Genomic DNA, 20022 nt, shown 5'->3' on the forward strand with positions numbered 1-20022 from the left:
GAATACCAAATACAAAGCTCCAATCCCAAAAATGGAGTAGCACCGGTTAAAGAAGGTTTAGATCTCTAGAGTAGAGAACATGGTTCATTTATCCCAAGTTATATGCACAAGACTAGAATATACGAATTTGGATATTTTGCGACAAAGAGCTTAAAACCTGATGTTTTCAATGCCAACTAGATTGGATTCAGGCCCTGACTCGAATATCAACAAAAGAAACTTGGTTGTAGAAGATACGTTGCCATCGAATTGAAGGTAGTGTCACACTTTTACGAACTCCAAATTCACTAATACATATTCTCTGAGGGGGCCTGTGATAAGTCCGATTATCTGCACAGCTGATATACATATAACCAACTACATATATCAAGCATTGAGCTTAAATTTAATTCATGCTGGAGTTTTTAAATCAAAGAACCGCCAGGTCCATTTTCAAAGTACGCAATTTAGAATTACACACACAAAAAGTTCTCAAACGCTATTTTGAATAAGTTTTTCATTCACGACAAAATTAAAAATAGTTTCAAAGTGAAAAATTAAATTTTAGATTGTAAGCTCTTTAATCTCTGTTTAGTATAGTTCACAAGGAAATTTACAAACTTCGATACCACCACTTCAAAGAGACTAACAAAAATACTTTTTCGAGAAGTACTCAGTTAGTCTTTTCTCCAAAAAATCAATTCAAAATATCGAATGGTGTTTTGATTTCGTTTTATGTTGTACATTAAATAATTATTATATTTAAACTAATTTTATATTTTTCCAAACTCGTTCGCTCAATTTACAAAAATCTACATTTTTAATCATATTTTATATGTAAAAGGCAATATAAATTCTATGCTAGCTGAATAAATAGATTATTTTTATTATTTAAAAAAAAAATATGTTGTTTTATGATGAAAAATGTTTTTTTTTTTTGAATTTCAAATTCTTTAATTTGGAATGATTAAAAAAAAATAAAAGAAAAAACTTAAACTAAAAAGAAAAAATAGTAATACTACTGCATAATAATAAGAAGCTAGATGATTTTTTTGACTCGGGATTCACTTGGTATCAATGGTTGAGTCGGTCGGTTGACACTCTTTGGAAGCGCATTTCCAGTTTGATGATTTTCTTTTGGCGGGGACGACGAAGGACTGTTATCGTGGCTTTCATGATGATGTGTTGATTGATTCATTGTCCTACCAATTGAATTGGAAGATGCTGTTGATGAGGTTTGTGCTATTTTTACTTTGGAATTTGTATCTGTTCCCCCAACTACACTGGTGAGATTCTTTTGTATGGCTTCGAGATAGGGTGGATGTAGCCAAATACGTCGTGTGGTTAGCATACATGAATCCTTGACACAAACGATACAGTTAAACGTTTTCGAGCACAGTGTACCAATTGTATCGAATTCATTTGGAATAATGCCATCAACTGAATTTTCGAAGTAGCTAAACATTGGAAACCAAATTCGTGTCCGATTTGAATCCCTGGACATTAGAGCCTAATTATGAGATGACAGACAAAAACAATAAAGTTATTCTAGTGGATAACAAAAAAAAAAATACTGACCTGATTATTAGCTAGAGTATGATAGTACAGAAATAGACGCGATGTTATATAAAACGCAACAAAAACATCAATTGAATAATGCTCGTGTGCGGCTAAGATGAAAAATATTCCAAACATGTTAAGAAGCCATGTCAATGTGTGTAGAAAATAAAGGTTTCTTGGAGTATCTAAAAATTGAAACAATATTAAAACTAATTACTTTTTTTTGTGTGTTGTTTTTACTTACATTCAGTTATGAAAAAATTTAATAGTGTTAAGGCCACTGTATGTCCACTAAACATATAATCCCCGCATGTTCGTACACCTTGAATGGACATTCCCAGGCCACTCCATATAGTGTATGCTCGGGATATTCGAAGAGAGACGGCTTCCGTTAGAGTTAAGCTAACAAAACAAAACGTGACATAGAAATTAAAAATCCTTCACGCTTAAAAATAAACAAAAACAAAAAAATATCCCTTACTTGTTGTCATCAACTTTGTAATCATTTTGATTACATTGCAAATGTGTTCCTGGCACACTCAACGATGTTATCAACATGGTAACACAGCGAAGTAGGAACACAGTTCCGGCTAGGGCAAAAAAACGACGCAACAGCACCATTCGATATTTGTGAAATATGCAAACACAACTCCAAATGCTAAACAGGAGGGTTCCGGTTATTTCGCACATATGAAAGGCCCAAGGTATGTGTGGAACATTATCGAGAAAAATATCTGGTAGGGGTGGATAACGTTTCATATCGGGAACTCGTTCGTGTACTATGACCATCACAAATGAAGTTATCCATGTAACGAGGAAAGAATAACCTAAAACAAAAATATAGACACACATTTTTTTTTAGTTTGAATTTCAAAATTTATTATTAAACAAAACAAAATTTAAATTTTAACTAATTCGTGTTAATCAGTCTTGGAATTTTAAAAAATAATAACAAATGGAGTATTGACTTAGGTCGGGTGTTATGGAAATTTCTTACGAAATATGTTGTCTATTTTGAGGAGCCTATTGCTGGGCATAATTATTCTCGGAATGGTTGTTGAGAGTTTTTAAATTGAGTGTTTATTTAAAATAACATATAAAAGGTACCTAATTGGCGTCTTTAGGTTAATGAGATGTCAGAGATCTTTGCTCCTTTTTTTTAAAGGCTTATAACTACCCTTAATAGGTTAAAATATTAAACACGGAAGGATTTAGTAGGAGATACCGGTGCTTATTGGTTTTAAGTTTTTTTTAATATCAAAATGGGAGGACAAATGATAGTTGGGTAAAGCATTCTACATTCTCGATGTGCGGTTAAGAAAAGAATCTCTATGCATGACAGTACGTCAAAAATTGAAAATTGGGGCTGAAAAGTTTTAGGTTATGCCACTAGTTAATACGACAGAGCATTGTTTGCAAAAATATTGGTAAAAAAACGTTGCGGCGACGTAAAGGTCTTACATTTCTGAACTTTATAACCTCCTTACAGCTCCAATATCAACATCTGATATCCGTATTTTTTGCGACAGCCGGGCCGCTGTCAAATCTCTGGACTCTGTCTCTACAAACTCTATAACAGTCTATAACTGTCGAGCATCTCTAATGGAGATGGCGCAGCAGTTTAATATTCACCTATGCTGGGTGCCGGGCCATAGAGACATTCCAGGTGACTGTAAGGCGGATGAACTCGCCAGGAACGGTACAGTACTGCCCATCCTACCACATTTGGCAAGTACTGGCATACCAATCGCTACTTGAAAACTGTTGCTAATGCAAGACGCTGCGAGGAGGGCAGGCACCAGATGGAACAACATCTCCACTTGTCAAGCCACAAAAAACATCTGGCCAACACTGGATATAAAACGTTCAAGGTGCTTGCTCTCTCTAAGCAGATCATATAAGCTTGATAATAGGTGTCATAACCGGACAATGTCTAATAGGAAAGCACGCCACGAGACTAGGCGTATTCTCAAATGACTTTTGCAGAAGCTGTATGGACGAGGAAGAGGAAGAAACGGTTCTTCATCTTCTCTGCACATGCCCTGCTCTAGCTCCAGAACGCAACAATTATCTAGGAGAATTCTTCTTTAACGATCTAAACGATCTAAATCATATCAGTATAATCAGCCTCTCACGTTTCGTAAGGGACTCTAGCTGGTTCCATTGAGCTTAGGAGGAAGCCTCAAGATTCATGTGGTATCACAATGGGCCATTAAACTGGCCTAAGTGTGTCCGTTTCCATCTTGGACAGCCACTATAACCTAACCTAACCTAACCTACAGCTCAAATTTAACCATGAATATTTATTGGGTTTGATAGATTTGTCTCTAACAAGTATAAAATGTCCCATTGCCCAACAAATTAAGCTTGTAATCAAAGCTACGCTGGAGTCTACTTCATTGTCGAGAAAACTTAGTGACCCGTTAAATTACCTAAAGAAGTCGTTGAGACCGTCATTGAGTGCCCCTTTCATATTGTTAAACGGACTGTCTCTGTTTCTAAAGTTTTTTTTTAACCGTTTCCGCATGAAAAATTGGCAAATATAATAAATTGGTCTAATGTACCTAAAGGCGGTAATATACTTATTGTGTATTTATTGCGGTAAGAGGTAAGAAACAAGTATAGGAAGATGAAGGATTAAATGACATCGACCAAAATTACTCCTCAGCTAAATTTTAAAGTTTTCACTGAAAAAAAAAAAACTACTGACCAGAGTTGTAAAGACTGCAGTCTTTTGGGTAATGCATTCAATTAAGTCGCAGTTAATTAACTAATTTTTTGAATGTAAGTTAATACTTCGACTGGGAAATTTAACTGCAAAAAAACAGTCAGCAGTCAGTACTTACTTTCTGACTTGGCAGTTAAAAAAAGCAGTTAATTGACTAAAAGTTAATTAACTGCAGTTCTTTTAACTGGTTTTAGTCTTTTTAGTCAGTACAAATTCTTTTGTACTGAGGTATTAGAATTTTTAGTCAGTAAGTCTTTTAACTGCAGTTAATTAATTAATTTAATTAATTTTGAAAAAAAAAACGAAATACATATTTTATTTTTATATTTATCTCTTTACTTTGTTTTTTTTATTTACAATGTACTTTCAAACGACGTACTCCTAATAATCTTTGGACTTATAAAGACTAAAAAAAGTTAATTGACTTAAAGTAAATTAACTGCAGTTAAAAGACTTACTGACTAAAAATTCTAATACCTTAGTACAAAAGAATTTGTACTGACTAAAAAGACTAAAACCAGTTAAAAGAACTGCAGTTAATTAACTTTTAGTCAATTAACTGCTTTTTTTAACTGCCAAGTCAGAAATTAAGTACTGACTGCTGACTGTTTTTTTGCAGTTAAAGTACTTTTGTAAGTTAAAAGACTAATGAAAAAAAGTCTTATTCGTGACTTAACTGCAGTCCCAAAAAGACTGCAGTTTTTACAACTCTGCTACTGACATGTTTACTTGTTAATAAGTAAAATTTAATCTAACGGCGAAAATCAAAAGCTTTACAGCTGCTCAAAAAAGAAAGCTTTCGTCGTTTTTTTTAAATATTTCATTAAAATTATGTTCAAAAGTGTTTATATGGATACTTTTTTAAAGGTTTGTGACCTTGCATTTCAAATGCATGAAAAAAAATGATGATTCCATTCACAACTAAAATAATTTCATTTTTTTATTCCAAATACCTCGATTTCGACATCAAAAAAGGAATCGAACACTTGGCAGCACTGCACTTTCTTTTTATGAATATTTCAATATGCCGTTACTTTTTTGTTGTGTCAGGCGAAACCAAAATATATTCAATTTTAAAACGGAAGTCAAGATGGAAAGACAACGTGGTAACACAGCAATAGAAGTGCATAAACTTGTGATTAAACATTTTAAAGAAGGAAAATCAGTTCTTGGTATAGCAGAAATTGTAAAAAGAAGTCCCTCTTCTGTAAGGGACATTATCAATAGGTATAAGAAACAAATTCTGTTGAAAATTCCTCAAAATATGGAAGACCAACAAAATTAAGTGTTGCCGATGTGCGTTGGATTATCAAGCAAGTGCAGAAGTTTCCCCTAATAAGTGCACCAAAGTTAACTGCTGTTAGGTAAATAATAAATAAATAAATTGGGTAGCGCAACAGTCCGTTTGAGAACTAGATCCTAGTCACTGACAACTCTTAACCATTCATGTGTGCGAGTACTGTTGTCAGGGATGGAAGATGGATGGAAGACTGCTAAGATAAAACAATATTTGGGGCGACTTTCCATTACCGCAGCACGAATTTCCTTCTAATTTTTTTTGTACAGTTAGGTAGGGGTCTCAATAGAACATGTTTTGAATATTAGGGCGAGGAAACAACTTTAAGTCATAAAAAAAAATATTTTCTTTTTCGGACTTAACCCTGCTTTTTTGTATTGCATTTTTTGAGCATAAAACAAGTTTTTTTTAATTGATAGCACGGCGTACTAACAGCTGGATATGTAAGGGGGGCTGCTGCCCCCCTGCAACCCCCCTGCTTGTGGTCACTATAGGATTTGGGGTGGGTGCGAGTTTGGGTATATGCAAATTACTTTTTCATTTCAGCACTAAATTAAAAGAAATCACCAAGAAAAAAACAAGTATGGCAACACTGAACAAAAAACAGGGAAGAAATGTCAAAATCAACCATTTTTCTGTGTTTTGTATGTAAAAAAGTGAACTTTAAAAATTATTTAAAAATAGAAATAAATGTTTCCTCGCTCTAAAATTGCTATAGTTATTATTTATTTGCACATATCCATCGAATTAAAAAAACCGCGAGTCGAAATTCGTGCTGCGGTAATGGAAAGTTGAGCCCAATATTTAATTAAGGTTGTCAATCAGGAAACCGTAAGAATAGTTTTACGAAAAAGCAATTTCCATGGAAGAGTTGCCCGGAGGAAGCCATTTATTAGCCAGCAAAACAGAATAAAGAGAAAGAAATTTGCCTTACACCATCAAAGTAAAGATTTTTCTTTCTGGAAATGTGTTTAGTTCTCAGACGAGAGTAAATTTAATTTATTCCGATCTGATGGACAAACATATGTATGGAGAAAACCAAATGAAGACCTCAGAGAAAGAAATCTGCGACCAACTGTGAAACATGGAGGAGGCTTAGTTATGGTTTAGGGTTGTATGTCCGCTGCTGGCCCAGAAAATCTTGTACTTAAAAAACGGAACTATTTACCAATATAAATATATTCAGATTTTGAAAGACAATTTAAACCAGAGTACACAAAAATTGGGAATCAGAGTTGAATATTGTTTTTACCAAGGCAACGAACCCAAGCACAAGGCTCAAAACACACGCTTGTGGCTCCTTTATAACTGTTGCAGTGTGCTTGAAACCCTACCTCAGTCTCCAGACTTAAATGTGATAGACACCTGTGGGGCCATTTTAAGCAAAACGGACTAGAACTGGCCTTAAAATGTGAATGGGACAAAATTCCAGCTTCTTTTTGTGAAAAACTTGTCCAATCAATCCCAAAAAGTTTGAAAGCGGTAAAAAAGAGCAACGGTCTGCCTACAAAATATTAGTTTATTGTTATTTTCTTTATTTTTTGTTATTTTTGCGAAAATCATACATGAAGGTGTCCGATTTCTTTTTTGATGTAAAATATGCTGGTGTTTTTTTAAACTTAGATTTTAAGAAACCGTTTTTACGAATACATTTTCGTTTGTTATATTTTATGAACTTTACATAAGAAATATTTAAAATATATAAATATTGTTTTTTTGCGGTTTTTAGGTGGGGGAAGACCTCCGCCAACTTGGCGTGCGAAACTGGAGACAGCTAGCTAGAGGCCGAGCTGGTTTGAGACGCATGTTGTTTGAGGCCCAGGTCCGCCCCGGACTGTAGTGCCACCTTAAGTAAGTAAATTGTTTTCGAGTGATGTTGTACTTATGAAAACTCTTCTTAGAACAAAATTGTATATTATAATTTTTGGCCATATTAATGAACATCGAATCGAAATTTTGTCTCAAATCCAATTTTTGGGATATCCAAAATATCCAAATATTCAAAAAGGTGAACTTCAGACCTTCAAATAGAACAACATCTTCTTTCTCAGACTTTTGCCTCTTGAAATAAACATAGAAATGAGAGCCAAGAAATCTGTGATCTAAAAAATATCCACTTTAATTCGATCACTCAATTAACTATTCATAAAATGAGCCTTTAACTTTTTTTAATGATATACATTATACGCAAATTAAAATGACATAAAAAAGCTTCCGTGCTTTGGATTTAGTTTTAATTAGATGAATCATTAAAACTTATAAAAGAGAGTTTAATTGTTGATATGAATAAACTGGACTTTGTTCCAATAAAATACAAAAGATTATTTTATTTATTAATAACATGGTGTACGTTTCAATTTAAATATTTACGATAATACCCGATGTGTTATTTGTAATCTTAAAATAATATTTTCTACTGCTTAATTGAATATATATTTAAATCAATGACGCACTAAAGTTTTATAAATAAAGAAAAGTTACATTTGTTGTAAATTTATAGTATTAATGACATGTTAAGAAATTGTCTATAGTATCTAAAATGTGTTTCATCATCAAAATGACGTCGTTTATCCAGAATGGGTATAATTAACATAACATTGCGGGGTATCAAGAGAGCAATTGGAATTCCAATATCCTCACTAGAACTGCACATGACGTCTTTATAATTTAAATAAACAATAACAAACAAATAATATAGCTGATAGCATATTATGCTTTTTCTCATGTTTAGTTTAAATTTTTGTTTATTGGTTGGGTAAGTACGTATGTAGGTACATATATGCATAGATACTATTTAGGAACAAAGAAATTACTCGTATGTACCCCCGAAGCATTGTTATTTGGTTTTAAACAAAGCAAAGCAAAGCAATAACTGATTTTAAATAATGTACTCGTATAGGACGTAACCAATCCATAGTAGCTTATCGCAATTTTGAACTCAAACTCAAATAAAAACAATAAACTTGTCATCAATAATTGTTATTTAATTTTAAAGGAAAAGGATTGCTTATCAATGTTAAAATTGTATCTTTGAAAAAATATCAATATCAGTATTAAATAACAAACAAAATTAAGTACGAATGTTGAGTCCATCGATTAAAGATATTTAAACAATAAATGATATAATTAACTACAACAACGCATGCACGTGTACGTACAGAATAAATGTACATGTATTATGTAAATATTATGGTACAATTTTGCTACATACTTTAATTGCTTTTAAATTATGCACAATTATAGTTATTTGTTTATTACAATGTAATAGCACAAAATAACTTGTATTTCAACTTCTAAAAGTTTTATTTAAATGCATTTCAAATGTGTATTTCTTTTTTTTTTCAATAACTTTTGAATCTAGGAACAACAATTAATATTTGTAAGACCTTTATGTTATTATCTAATTGATAAATAAATATGTATGTAATTTGCTTACCCTAAAAGAACAAAGGATTCAGTATCAAGTCCAATGTTACTATCGAACAATGAATTAAAAAGCAGGTTTAATTTGAAATACAAAATAAATTGCATTCACTTTTAAACTTTGAATTTAATTGTTAAAGTTATCGAAATTGTCTTAGGGTAATGAAACCCCATGACAAAATCTGCAGTTGGTCTTTTACTACTTGGCAAATCAAACTTGCTTCTGTGGTATTAAATATCTTCTATAAACTAATAGAATAGAATCCGTTTCTTAAGGCTTTTAGCGCACTCACATAATAGTGAATCGTACATACATTTTGAATTTAATTAATCCATTAAAACTTTTATAGCCTATTTAGATTTTGTTCTTAAATTCCAATGGTCAAAAAGTAATGCCTACTTTCGTAGTTAATGACAAAAGTAAAGTTAAAATCTACATCTGCTAAGGTCAAAGTCAAATAGATTTAAAAGGCCTTAGAGATAAGTTATATCACTAATTATTTTAGATAGAGTTAATCATTACTTTACTTCAGGCTTTATGGAGATTAAGTGGGGAATTATCCAAGATTATGTCACAAGCTTAAATGTGCACATTTTCGAATCAAATTTATAGCGAAATTGATTTGTTGATTAACCAATCGATATTTTTAAACCTTTGTTCCCGAAGCTGTTAATTACAATTTGCACAAATGGATTTAGTTTTCGTTAGAAAACCTCTAGGAACATATCGGAAATGTATCAATTCTACAAGAAAACAAAAGAGTTAAAAAACAAACCAAATGGGGGAAACTATTTACTTGTAAATCTAAATGTTTAGCCAATATTTTTATGTTTGAAAATGTATGTTTCCGGCTTAGGTGGAACTATACGATAATTGTTCTTTATATTCAGAGGCCTGATTATGGGATTCGCGGAAATAGTTTTGCTAGCGAGGGATTCTGATTGGCTAAATCTAACAACAAAAGTAGTTGAAATTTCCCCTCCGACGTAGTGTTAAAAATTCGGCTACAAAGTTAGTGGAGAATAATTTTTACGTTTTACAATCAGCTGCTCGGTAAAGTAACACGAATTCAAAATGAAATAAATTGTTCAATATTTAAATATATGTAAATATAAATCATTCAAATTGTGTCTTAAATTTGATTTGATTGAATTTAAAAACACAAAAGATAAGTTAAAGTTATCAAATGTTTCTTATTGTATATATTTGCATTTGTCAATTATATGACAGTTCCAGATGGACTAGCTTTGTAGTGTAGTTTTGCATTCACAAAGCTAGTTGAATTTTGACTACGTAGCCACTAGCTTTTTGAATGCGACCATTTTCAATTATTGGTTTCGCCTTCTTTGTTTTGAATTCGACCAATTAACGAATTCGAGTCGAATTTGAAATGTCATAATTACCCTGATTTCAAGAGGAGATCGAGGATTTAAATCGAATCGAATTGAGATTTCAATATGGTGGCACTGAATCGAAGAATCAAAATGACATTTGGGTTTTATTTGTGTGCATACTGCTACGTGAATAACTTCCAAATAAATTTCAAATTTTATAACAACGCTCTCAACATAAAAACTTGCGCCAAATTAAATTTGGCTTAGAACCTCAAATACTCCATTTAAAAGGAGTATTTTTGCTTGGAACAAACAAGAGGGTAAAAACTTATCGCACGCACACAAGCAAAACCTCACACACCAATAACTCGATTCCCCGATTCAGGTTTACAAACAAATTTTCCATTCGATTCACCTCTTTCAGTGGGATTGGATCGAGTAATCCTATTTCGATCCGATCCATGTCTGTAGGGCGCTAAATCCTGATTCACTTCGGATTCAATTCTCCTTCTAAACGCGGTAAATGTGTGTTGTCAAGTTCAAATCCGACAGCTTTTGTTTGGAGGATTTACAGGAGAAAGAGTATTTATTATTAAGCACTGTTCGATTTTGTAGGTTCTTTCTTGATTGGAATTATATAAAAATATGAGCTAGCTTTATTTTAATTTCCTTATACTTTATCCACAATTCACAATATACAATTTTAAAATTCATTCATTGAACAAAAAAAAAACAAGCAAACAAATCGACATCAATTTTTGAAAAATAAGGGCATTGCAACGGGAGCACTAGTCGGTCCTGAATATCGGGCTAAAACAAGTTTGATAAATATTTAATATAGTTGATTGAATAAATCACCGCAAATTTCACAAATTCAATTAAAACAAAACAAAATTTGTGGAAAGCTGTCAGAGAGAGAGTCAAAGTGATCGGTCGCAAAATTATATACGGAAATTAAAATTAAATTATTAACAAAAAGCTAAATAGAAAATAAACGAAGCTTAACTTGTGTTTAAAACTAGTTTCAAATTTTTAATAAACTGTGAAAAGATATGGAATTTTCCTGTCGAAAGTGTGATAAAAACTTTAAAAAAGAAACTCCATTGATATGTAGTGGTTTCTGTAACAAAGCAATACATCGCTCGTGTGCGGAGTTCTCAAAATATGATGTTGATGTTTTAAATGCGAAAGCTAATATTTTCTACTTATGTGATGAGTGCATTGATTTTATTAAAATATTAAATGAAAATCATATAAAGTTAATTAAAACAATTAAAGAAAATCAAGAAAATTTACTAAATATGATGGAGGTTAATATGAAACAAATTTCGGATAAAGTGAGTGAGATAAAAAATGTATGCAAGCCGGTAATGATCGCGAGTGCCAATAGAGAAGTGCATAACGAGAAAGAAACATATGCGTCTAAGGTAAAAAAGGGTCCGCAAGTTATCTTAAAGCCCAAAAGCATACAAGAAAGTGCGATAACAAGGGAAGAAATAAAAAAGAATATTAACCCTTCATCTCTATCTATCAATGTAAGCAGTGTTTCCAATCGCCGGGATGGTGCAATTGCTATTGAGTGCGGGAATGATGAATCGAGTGTAAAAATGCAAAATGCAATCAAAGAGAAAATGAGTGAAAAGTATGATATTCAAATACCAGAAATGAGAAATCCTAAAGTGCGCGTATGCGGCATGAGTGAAATGATGAGCAGTGATGTTATTATTGAATCAATTCAAGCTCAAAATAAAATTGTATTCAAAGTTATAAAATGCATTAAAGTTTATCAGTCTCCAAAAAATAAAAAAATGTTCAATGCTATTTTGGAAGTAGATGGTGGAGCATTTCAAGAGTTATTGTGTGCTAAAAGAATAAATATTCAATGGGACAGATGTGTTATTTATGAAGAAATTAACGTCAAAAGGTGTTTTAAGTGCTGGGGTTTTAACCATAACGCGAAAAAATGTACCGGGGAGGAAACCTGTGTAAAATGTGCCGGAAACCATAGTAACAAAAACGATTGTGATAGCGAAAATACGAAGTGCGTGAGTTGTATCAGAGCAAATAATACCCTTCATCTGAATGTTGATGTAAATCACGATACAAGAAGCTCTAAGTGTCCTGTTTTGCAAAGAAAAATGCAAAGTGAGATGCAAAAAATTGCCTACTAGCAATTAAATAGCTGTAGGTGTTTCTTTGCCAACATACAGGGGCTGATAAATAATTTTAGTGAGCTTGAAAGCATAGTCTATCTGGAAAGTTTTGATTTTATTATAGTGGTGGAAACACATGTAACGTCAAATATTGACAGTACTGAAATTTGTTTAAGTGGTTTTACGACAGTAAGGTGTAACTCTGTTTCTTCCCATACGGGTGGAATTGTTTGTTATGTTAAAGAACAGTGGCAAGTTGTTACTTTAGAAAGTGTTTCAACACATATGGATTGGTGGATTTTGGTTATTAAAGTATCTTCAGGTTCACAAAGTTTTATATTAGCCGGTCTTTATAGGTCCCCAAGTTCGTCTTTAGCAAGTTTTTGCGATTGCTTCAAGGAATTAATGGAGCGAACAGTAATGTATGGAATAGACATTATTCTCATGGGTGACTTTAACATAGACTGGCTTGTGAACAGTACTTATAAAATTCGTGCTCAACAGGTAATTAGTGACAATGCATGTAAACAGTTAATATCCGAACCAACAAGAATAACTCCTACATCTCGTACTTTACTTGATTACGTCGTTACAAACAGTTTTAGAGTTCACGCTGAGGTAGTTAAAAAATGGAAAATAAGTGATCATGAAAGCATGGAAATAACAATAGAAACAAGAGACAAAGTGAAAAACGTAAAAAAGCAAATACAAATTCTGAAATACAGCAAGTCTTCATTCTGTGATAATCTAATCGGGAACATTGATTTATTGAATAATATCTTTAACTGTGATAACGTTAATATTATGGGGGATAACTTTTGTAATATGACAGCTTGCGCGGTTGATTCCCTTAAAATTACAAAGACTGTTAATGCTACTGATAGAAACGAATGGTACAGTAATGAGCTGAAAAGAATGAGAGACACTAAAATTTTAAAATATAATCAGGCCATTTGGTCAAATACAGCTAATGATTGGCGAAATTATAGAGTCGCGCGTAACAGGTTTAAAGCAGAAATAAATAAAGCCAAAAATAAATATGTTTCGAATAAAGTTCAGGGTGCAAAAGACCAAAAGTCAATGTGGCGCATAATTAAATCCCTAGTGTTAAATCAAAAGAAGAGTTCTATTAAAAGTATTAATTTTGATAACGTAATAGTGGACGACAAATACCAGCTAGCGGAAAAACTTAACCATTTTTTCGTCAAGAGTGTTATTGAAATCAATAAACTAATTCCAAATGTTTCTTATTATGATTACATTGAAGACAATGATAAAACATTTAGGTTTGAGTTTGTTACTTTTATTGAGTTAAAGACTTTTATCAAAAATATGAAAAATAAAAAAGATGCAAATATGTTGTCTGTTAATATGATAAGTGATTCATTCCACATAGTTGGTGACGGTTTGTGCAGATTAGTAAATGAATCTCTAAGAGAAGGTATTTTCCCAGATTGCTGGAAGGAGTCAATGGTGGTTCCTATCGCTAAAGTCAATAACCCGTTGTATCCTGAAGAATATCGTCCAGTAAATATGTTGCCAAATGATGGAAAAATTTTGGAAAAAATTGTTCAAAAGCAACTTCAAAAATACATGGAAGAAAGCCAGTTGTTTGTGGAAAGCCAATCATGGTTCAGAGAGGGACACAGCTGTGAATCTCTGATCAATCTTATTATTGCTGACTGGAAGACAGCAGTACATCAGAAAATGAAAATAGTTGCCGTGTTTATTGACCTGAGGAGAGCCTTTGAAACTTTGGACAGAGAAATTCTATTAAAAAAACTTTACAAATATGGAGTGAAAAATAAAGAACTGAGCTGGTTTCAATCATATCTGCAGAGGCGTACGCAAAGAACTAAGGTGGAAGAAGCTGTATCCGAATCGATTAATGTTAATTTAGGTGTTCCGCAAGGGTCGGTGTTGGGAACATTATTATTTATAATTTATGTTAATGAAATGCCTAGGGTTGTTAGATATTCATTTTTAAAACTGTTTGCCGATGATGGTCTATTATATTTTGTTGGTAAAAGCATTGAAGAATGTATTGAAAAGGTTAATTTTGATTTAATGGAGCTAAACAAATGGTTTCATATGAATAAATTAAGCTTAAACGTGGGAAAAACAAAATGTATGTATATTAATGGAGAATCAGAGACTGAAATTAAAATTGATAACCAGGTGTTAGAAGTTGTAGAAAATATAAAATATCTTGGAATTATGTTTGATAATAAGTTGGAATTTAATACACACATTGACTATATATCAAAGAAAATTGGAAAAAAGTTTGGTTTCTTTTCAAGAATTAGAAAAAGAATGTCGACTTTATGTGCAATAAATGTGTATAATACAATAATTAAGCCCCATTTTGAATACTGCTCGACCATAATTTATCTTGGTAATATAACGATGATAGATAGATTGCAAAAATTACAAAATAAAGCAATGAGGATAATTTTAAAATGCCATTGGTTAACACCAATTGCAAGTATGTTAAGTATGTTAAGTATGTTAAAATGGCTTAGTATAAATCAGAGAACCATTATGAATGTGTTAGTCTATGTTTTTAAAATGAAAAATGGAATGCTTCCCAGTTACTTGTGTGATAAAATCAATTATGTTAGTAATGTACATAGTCATAATGTAAGAAATAGATCAGATTTTCGTCTTCCACATTTTAGAACTCGATCAGCACAAAATATGCTTACACATAATGGCCTTAAATTGTTTAACGGACTTCCAAATGATTTGAAAACAGAAACAAATTTGAAAATATTTAAGAAAAAAGTTGTACACTTTGTAAGAAATAGATATGCATATGTATAAGTTTAATTTTATTATTTATTATTAATAGTAAGTTGTAAATAGCTAAAATATTGCTAAATAAACAAATCAAATCAAATCAAACCAAAAGTGTCAAATCACTAACGGCTGAATCACAAACATGCTATAGCTTAGCCTTCGTCTGCGTTACGGTGGGCCTGCTTGGATGTTGCTTTAATTGACATTTCTATTATTTTATCCCTCCAAAGAGCAAAATACTTTGTTTGTTGACATTTTTTTACAGCTGTTGAGCTGTCAGACAAAGCAAATGTTCAGATAGTTAAACTAGAGCTTCCGTTTAGAGTCACATTACGTTCTTTTCCTTACGATTGTCAAACGAAACGTGAGCTTGAAGCTGCATTGTGATAGCGTGAATGTGTAGCTATAGCTGTTGCCTGAAGCACTGTTAGAGTTAAAATATACGAAAATACTATACATCGACACAATGGGAAGCTGTAGCTGTACTGTAGTAAGAAAATCATCTTCAGCGAAAGTTGACTCAACTTTAACTTTTGGCGGCGATACAAGCTGCATTTGAGATGACAGATGGGGGAAACCCATTTCATTTTTTGACTTTGCACTTTTTTTTTGGGAACGTTCAATGCATTTGAGAATTGTTTCTGGTTTTGTAACTTTTGTATAGTATGCTATCATACAAATTCAGTTCAAATATAAATTTCATATGCGTTGAACATGCCCGAATAAATTTATCAAAACAGCTGTGATGTGTTGAACATGCAAACCGGCATTTATTAAAGGTAAACAACGAAATTGGAAAATAATGGTAGAAATAAATGAAAAATTAATTGAAATCGTTGAAATCGATTTAAGCCAGTTGATATTTTTTAGATCTCAGGATGTATTTTCATAAAAATAAAACCACAAATTCCTCAATTTTTAACTTTGTTTTTGATTCTGCTGAAAAAAAGTAGATTTTTTTCTATTTCGTGGTGATAAATTATTGTGTTTATATTGCATACTCCTCATCCTTATAAGTAGAGCAAAATTTGTTAGTTCTCAGAATTATTGACTACCTAAAATGGTTTATTTGCAAGCATTATTTAATAAAACCAATTTATTTTTTTTTAAGAAATAAAAAAAAATACAAATTTCATATCACAAAAATCAAAATACAAATTTCAATCAAAATTATTTTTTGACAGTGGTGCTACATCATTGTAGACGTCCTTTGCTACATTAGTGAGCGTTTTTATTGAAAGCTTATACTACAACGATTATTTTAGCTACAGCTGCATCTCATTGTATTCAAGCAGTATGGCTGAATTCGTAAACGTCAGGTGAAGCCGAAGCTGAAGAGTGTTTGTGATTCTGCCATAAAATATAGGAAGAACAATTCTCGCTTCGCCACGATTTCATTAATAAGGAAATACGACGCTTGTCGAATTTGAAAGGTCGAATTGAAAACGATCCGCTGCGAACCTTATAATCAGGCTCCAGACCTAACAATGATAATTTACAAATATAGCTTTATAAATAAATGTATTGTTTTCCCCATGTTCTCCGAAATCATTACTTTTTTATAAATTTTTAACAATTTTCGAAACCTGTTTTAAACATGTATTATTCCTCTATTAGAAAATGATTATTTTTTTGATATTTCAAAATAACAATAAACCGTAAGGTTGATAACCCAAAAAGTAGTGAGTCTTCAAAAATTCAGTTGTTTCAAGTGGTTTGCGTTTTCATAGTGAAGAATAATTTGATGCCTTTTATTGGTTTTCCTCTTTTCAATAAAAACTTTCAACAAAAAACAGAAATATGTGGCATTCTAAAATGATAGTTTTGGGTCATCTTGAAATACGTTTTATTTAAAATAGCTTTTGAGTTACCATCATTGAATTTCTTAAGCATGTTGGTTCTAACGTCAACATACCTTTTTTTTTTAAAATAAGAAATATCGTATTAATTTGTCCAAATGTTAGATGAGGATCTAGCATTTAACGATTTTGCATCTCAACGAAGTCGAAACTCGTAAAAAATCATTTCCCGAAAACAAACTAAGCTTGGTTCTATTTTTTTTTTCAATTTGTTTTAAACAAAATAAATCGCGCTCAGACATCAATAAGGATAGTTATTCTAAACAATGACAAACTTTTTAACGGCTAAAATACTCATTTTACCAAAGGCATAAATGTAAAGGATTTTGTTTTCAAAATTTAAACGTAGGTTCCGTCATCTAACGTTTTTGTTTCAACTATGCTTATTTCGTGAATGGTAACACTCAGCTCATGTCTGATTTGACAGATAATTAGTGTTATCTTTCCCCTGAACGAATATGGTTGTGTAAACGCTTGAACAACACTGGGAACAACGCTTAAAAAAATGCCGATTTTGCTTAAAAAAAATCATCTTTTCAGATGAAGCTCATTTTGATCCTGGCGGGTATGTAAACAAGCAAAATTATCGGATTTGCGGCAGAGAAAAACCGTCAAAATCAAAAAGCCGATACACCCAAAGCGAGTCAGTTGTTTTTGGGCCATTTTTTTCGAAAATGAGCAAGGAGTGGCCGTTACAGTCAATGGCGATGGCAATCGTTATCAGAACTTGTTAAACGAATTTTTATTCACAAAAGGAGTAGAAGGGTTTTGGCAACATTTGGTTTCAACAGGACGGCGCTACGTGACACACAGCCGAAGCTACACTCGATGTTTTTATAACATTAAAAAAAAAAGAAGTTATTTGACGGACCCTTTAGTTCAATTTTAATTTAAACTTTAGAAAAATTTTAAAAACTATCTCCACACAAAATCTTATTTGAAATAAAAAATATTACGATTTTTAAAGCATTTTTTTTTAAATTTGTCTCATAATTCACTTCGTTATGAAGAGTATTAAATATTAATTTCAATTTAAATTAATTTTTTTAAAATGTTCCCACTTCCAACTATTTGTTGGTCTACTGTTCTGTTTCTTCGCATTACAAATTCATTGTTTATTTTTTGTTTACCAATTGGAAAATGATTAGGATAAAAACCTAACGCAACAAATTTTCAGTCATAGAATATGTTGTGTTTAAAAGTTATAAAACCAAGCTAATAAACTAAATTTTAACCCAGTCAGCAAAATTTGTGGGAAAACAAAAGCAAAGCAATGTCAAACTCAAATGAATATTTTTTTTTCTTATGTATCGTTGATTATTTAATCAAATGTCAAGAGACTTGCATGCTCAATTGGATTGGCAATTTAGTTCGCCACGATTGATAGACCACCAATAGAAGGGCAACGGCGGCGCGGCGGAGGCGAATGCGGGCGGACGATTGGGCAACGCACATGCAATACAATACAATTATTATTAGTATGTGACTAGAGTGCCTTTTTAAGGGACAGTTTTATGTCTTAACAAGCAATATGTCTCATAGCGATAGAGAAGCGTGCCGACTTACAGCGGTACTTTTTTAGAATTTGGAGTTATTAAATCGTTTATCGAGAAAGTCATGAATAGAAATTTTCATGTGAATCGAAAGGGATTCAACATTCAAATAGAAATAGAACAACAAAATAAAAAGAGAATAGCGCAAAAATGCTTGAATAATTTATTCTTTGTTTTTGTATACCTATGATGGTGTCTCATTTGTTGTAGTTGTTGTTGTTGCTAACGTTGATGTTTTGTTTCGATTGATGAACAATTTCACTTGTCTATTTATAATCTAGGGCACTCACCTAAGCTCATGGCTGTTTTGAAGAACTCCGGAGGAATGTTTGTCGCCCTGCCGTCCACCGAAAGTGGTGGCGATATCCGTTCACTGTCATTTAATTGATGATTGTGCGATCCATCAAATGATCCATATGTCGATGAGCCAGCACAATGGAGATGTGCACTTCCACCGACCCCACCGCCACAGCAAATATTCCTATTGTGTCCGATTCCTTGTGTCATTGGATGTGGCCCATCCATCAATCGTGCATCGTCAACACCACCTCCCAAAAATTTGATGAGATATATGTTGTTGCGCTGGAGATTCCGCACCGATATCCATAGTTTTTTAATGTCACTAAACTTTAATTGATAATTGAGTCTGTAGCGGAGATCCCTAATATCATTTTCGGTTAGAGCGAGCAGAGTTCGGCCATCGATTTCTTCCGAATCCAGACAAGCCGTGACAAACGCACTGAGATTTTCTTCATCTCGTGCCCAGATGACGACCTGTTCTTTTGTCCAATCTTGCACAGCAACATTATTCATAGTTTTTGTTTGTTTTTCTTTTAATTTTCGTTTTCTTATTTTCGAGACCAAGAAGATTTTGAATTTAATTTATTAAAAACAAAAAGTTTAAAGCTTAAGCGGATCAAAAAATAACAAATTAATTCAGAATTTTACATGAAATTCGGAGCGCCCGAGACGGTGTGACCTAACTCAAGTGACATATTTGCGGAAACTAATTTTTCTTTTGTCAAAAAGTCAAAAAGTGACGTTTTGCTTTGGTAGATTATTTTATTTGTTTTGTTTTGAGTGGTGAATATAAAAATAGGGTGCAGACGATAATTACCAAAAAGTTTGATTGCATTATTTTTAAAAATTTTATTATATAAAAATGTTATATAAAAGTTTCTTAAAGAAAATTCTTTAATTTTCTGGTGTAAGGAAGAAGTTAATTATTAAATAAATATTAACTAACTTCACTTTGTAATGTTAAAAGCTGGATTAAATAAATTATGGGGACATAAACATAAGTTTTCAATTGTAATTGTAATTATTCAAACCCGAT

The 20022-nt window shown here is 32.3% G+C and overlaps 1 protein-coding gene across 1 annotated transcript; it reads right to left on the minus strand.

Moving 5' to 3' along the window:
- Nucleotides 1-536: 536 nt before the first annotated feature.
- On the minus strand, nucleotides 537-19681 carry LOC129946172 (ceramide phosphoethanolamine synthase). Its single transcript, XM_056056255.1, has 5 exons — nucleotides 18977-19681; nucleotides 2021-2366; nucleotides 1784-1941; nucleotides 1558-1724; nucleotides 537-1489 (listed from the first exon to the last, which is right to left on the minus strand). The coding sequence occupies exons 1-5, from the start codon at nucleotides 19497-19499 to the stop codon at nucleotides 1019-1021; spliced, it is 1665 nt and encodes a 554-aa protein (XP_055912230.1). The 5' UTR covers nucleotides 19500-19681; the 3' UTR covers nucleotides 537-1018.
- Nucleotides 19682-20022: the final 341 nt, after the last annotated feature.

Source organism: Eupeodes corollae, chromosome 2, assembly GCF_945859685.1.
Source record: "Eupeodes corollae chromosome 2, idEupCoro1.1, whole genome shotgun sequence".
In the NCBI taxonomy this organism is placed as follows: domain Eukaryota; kingdom Metazoa; phylum Arthropoda; class Insecta; order Diptera; family Syrphidae; genus Eupeodes; species Eupeodes corollae.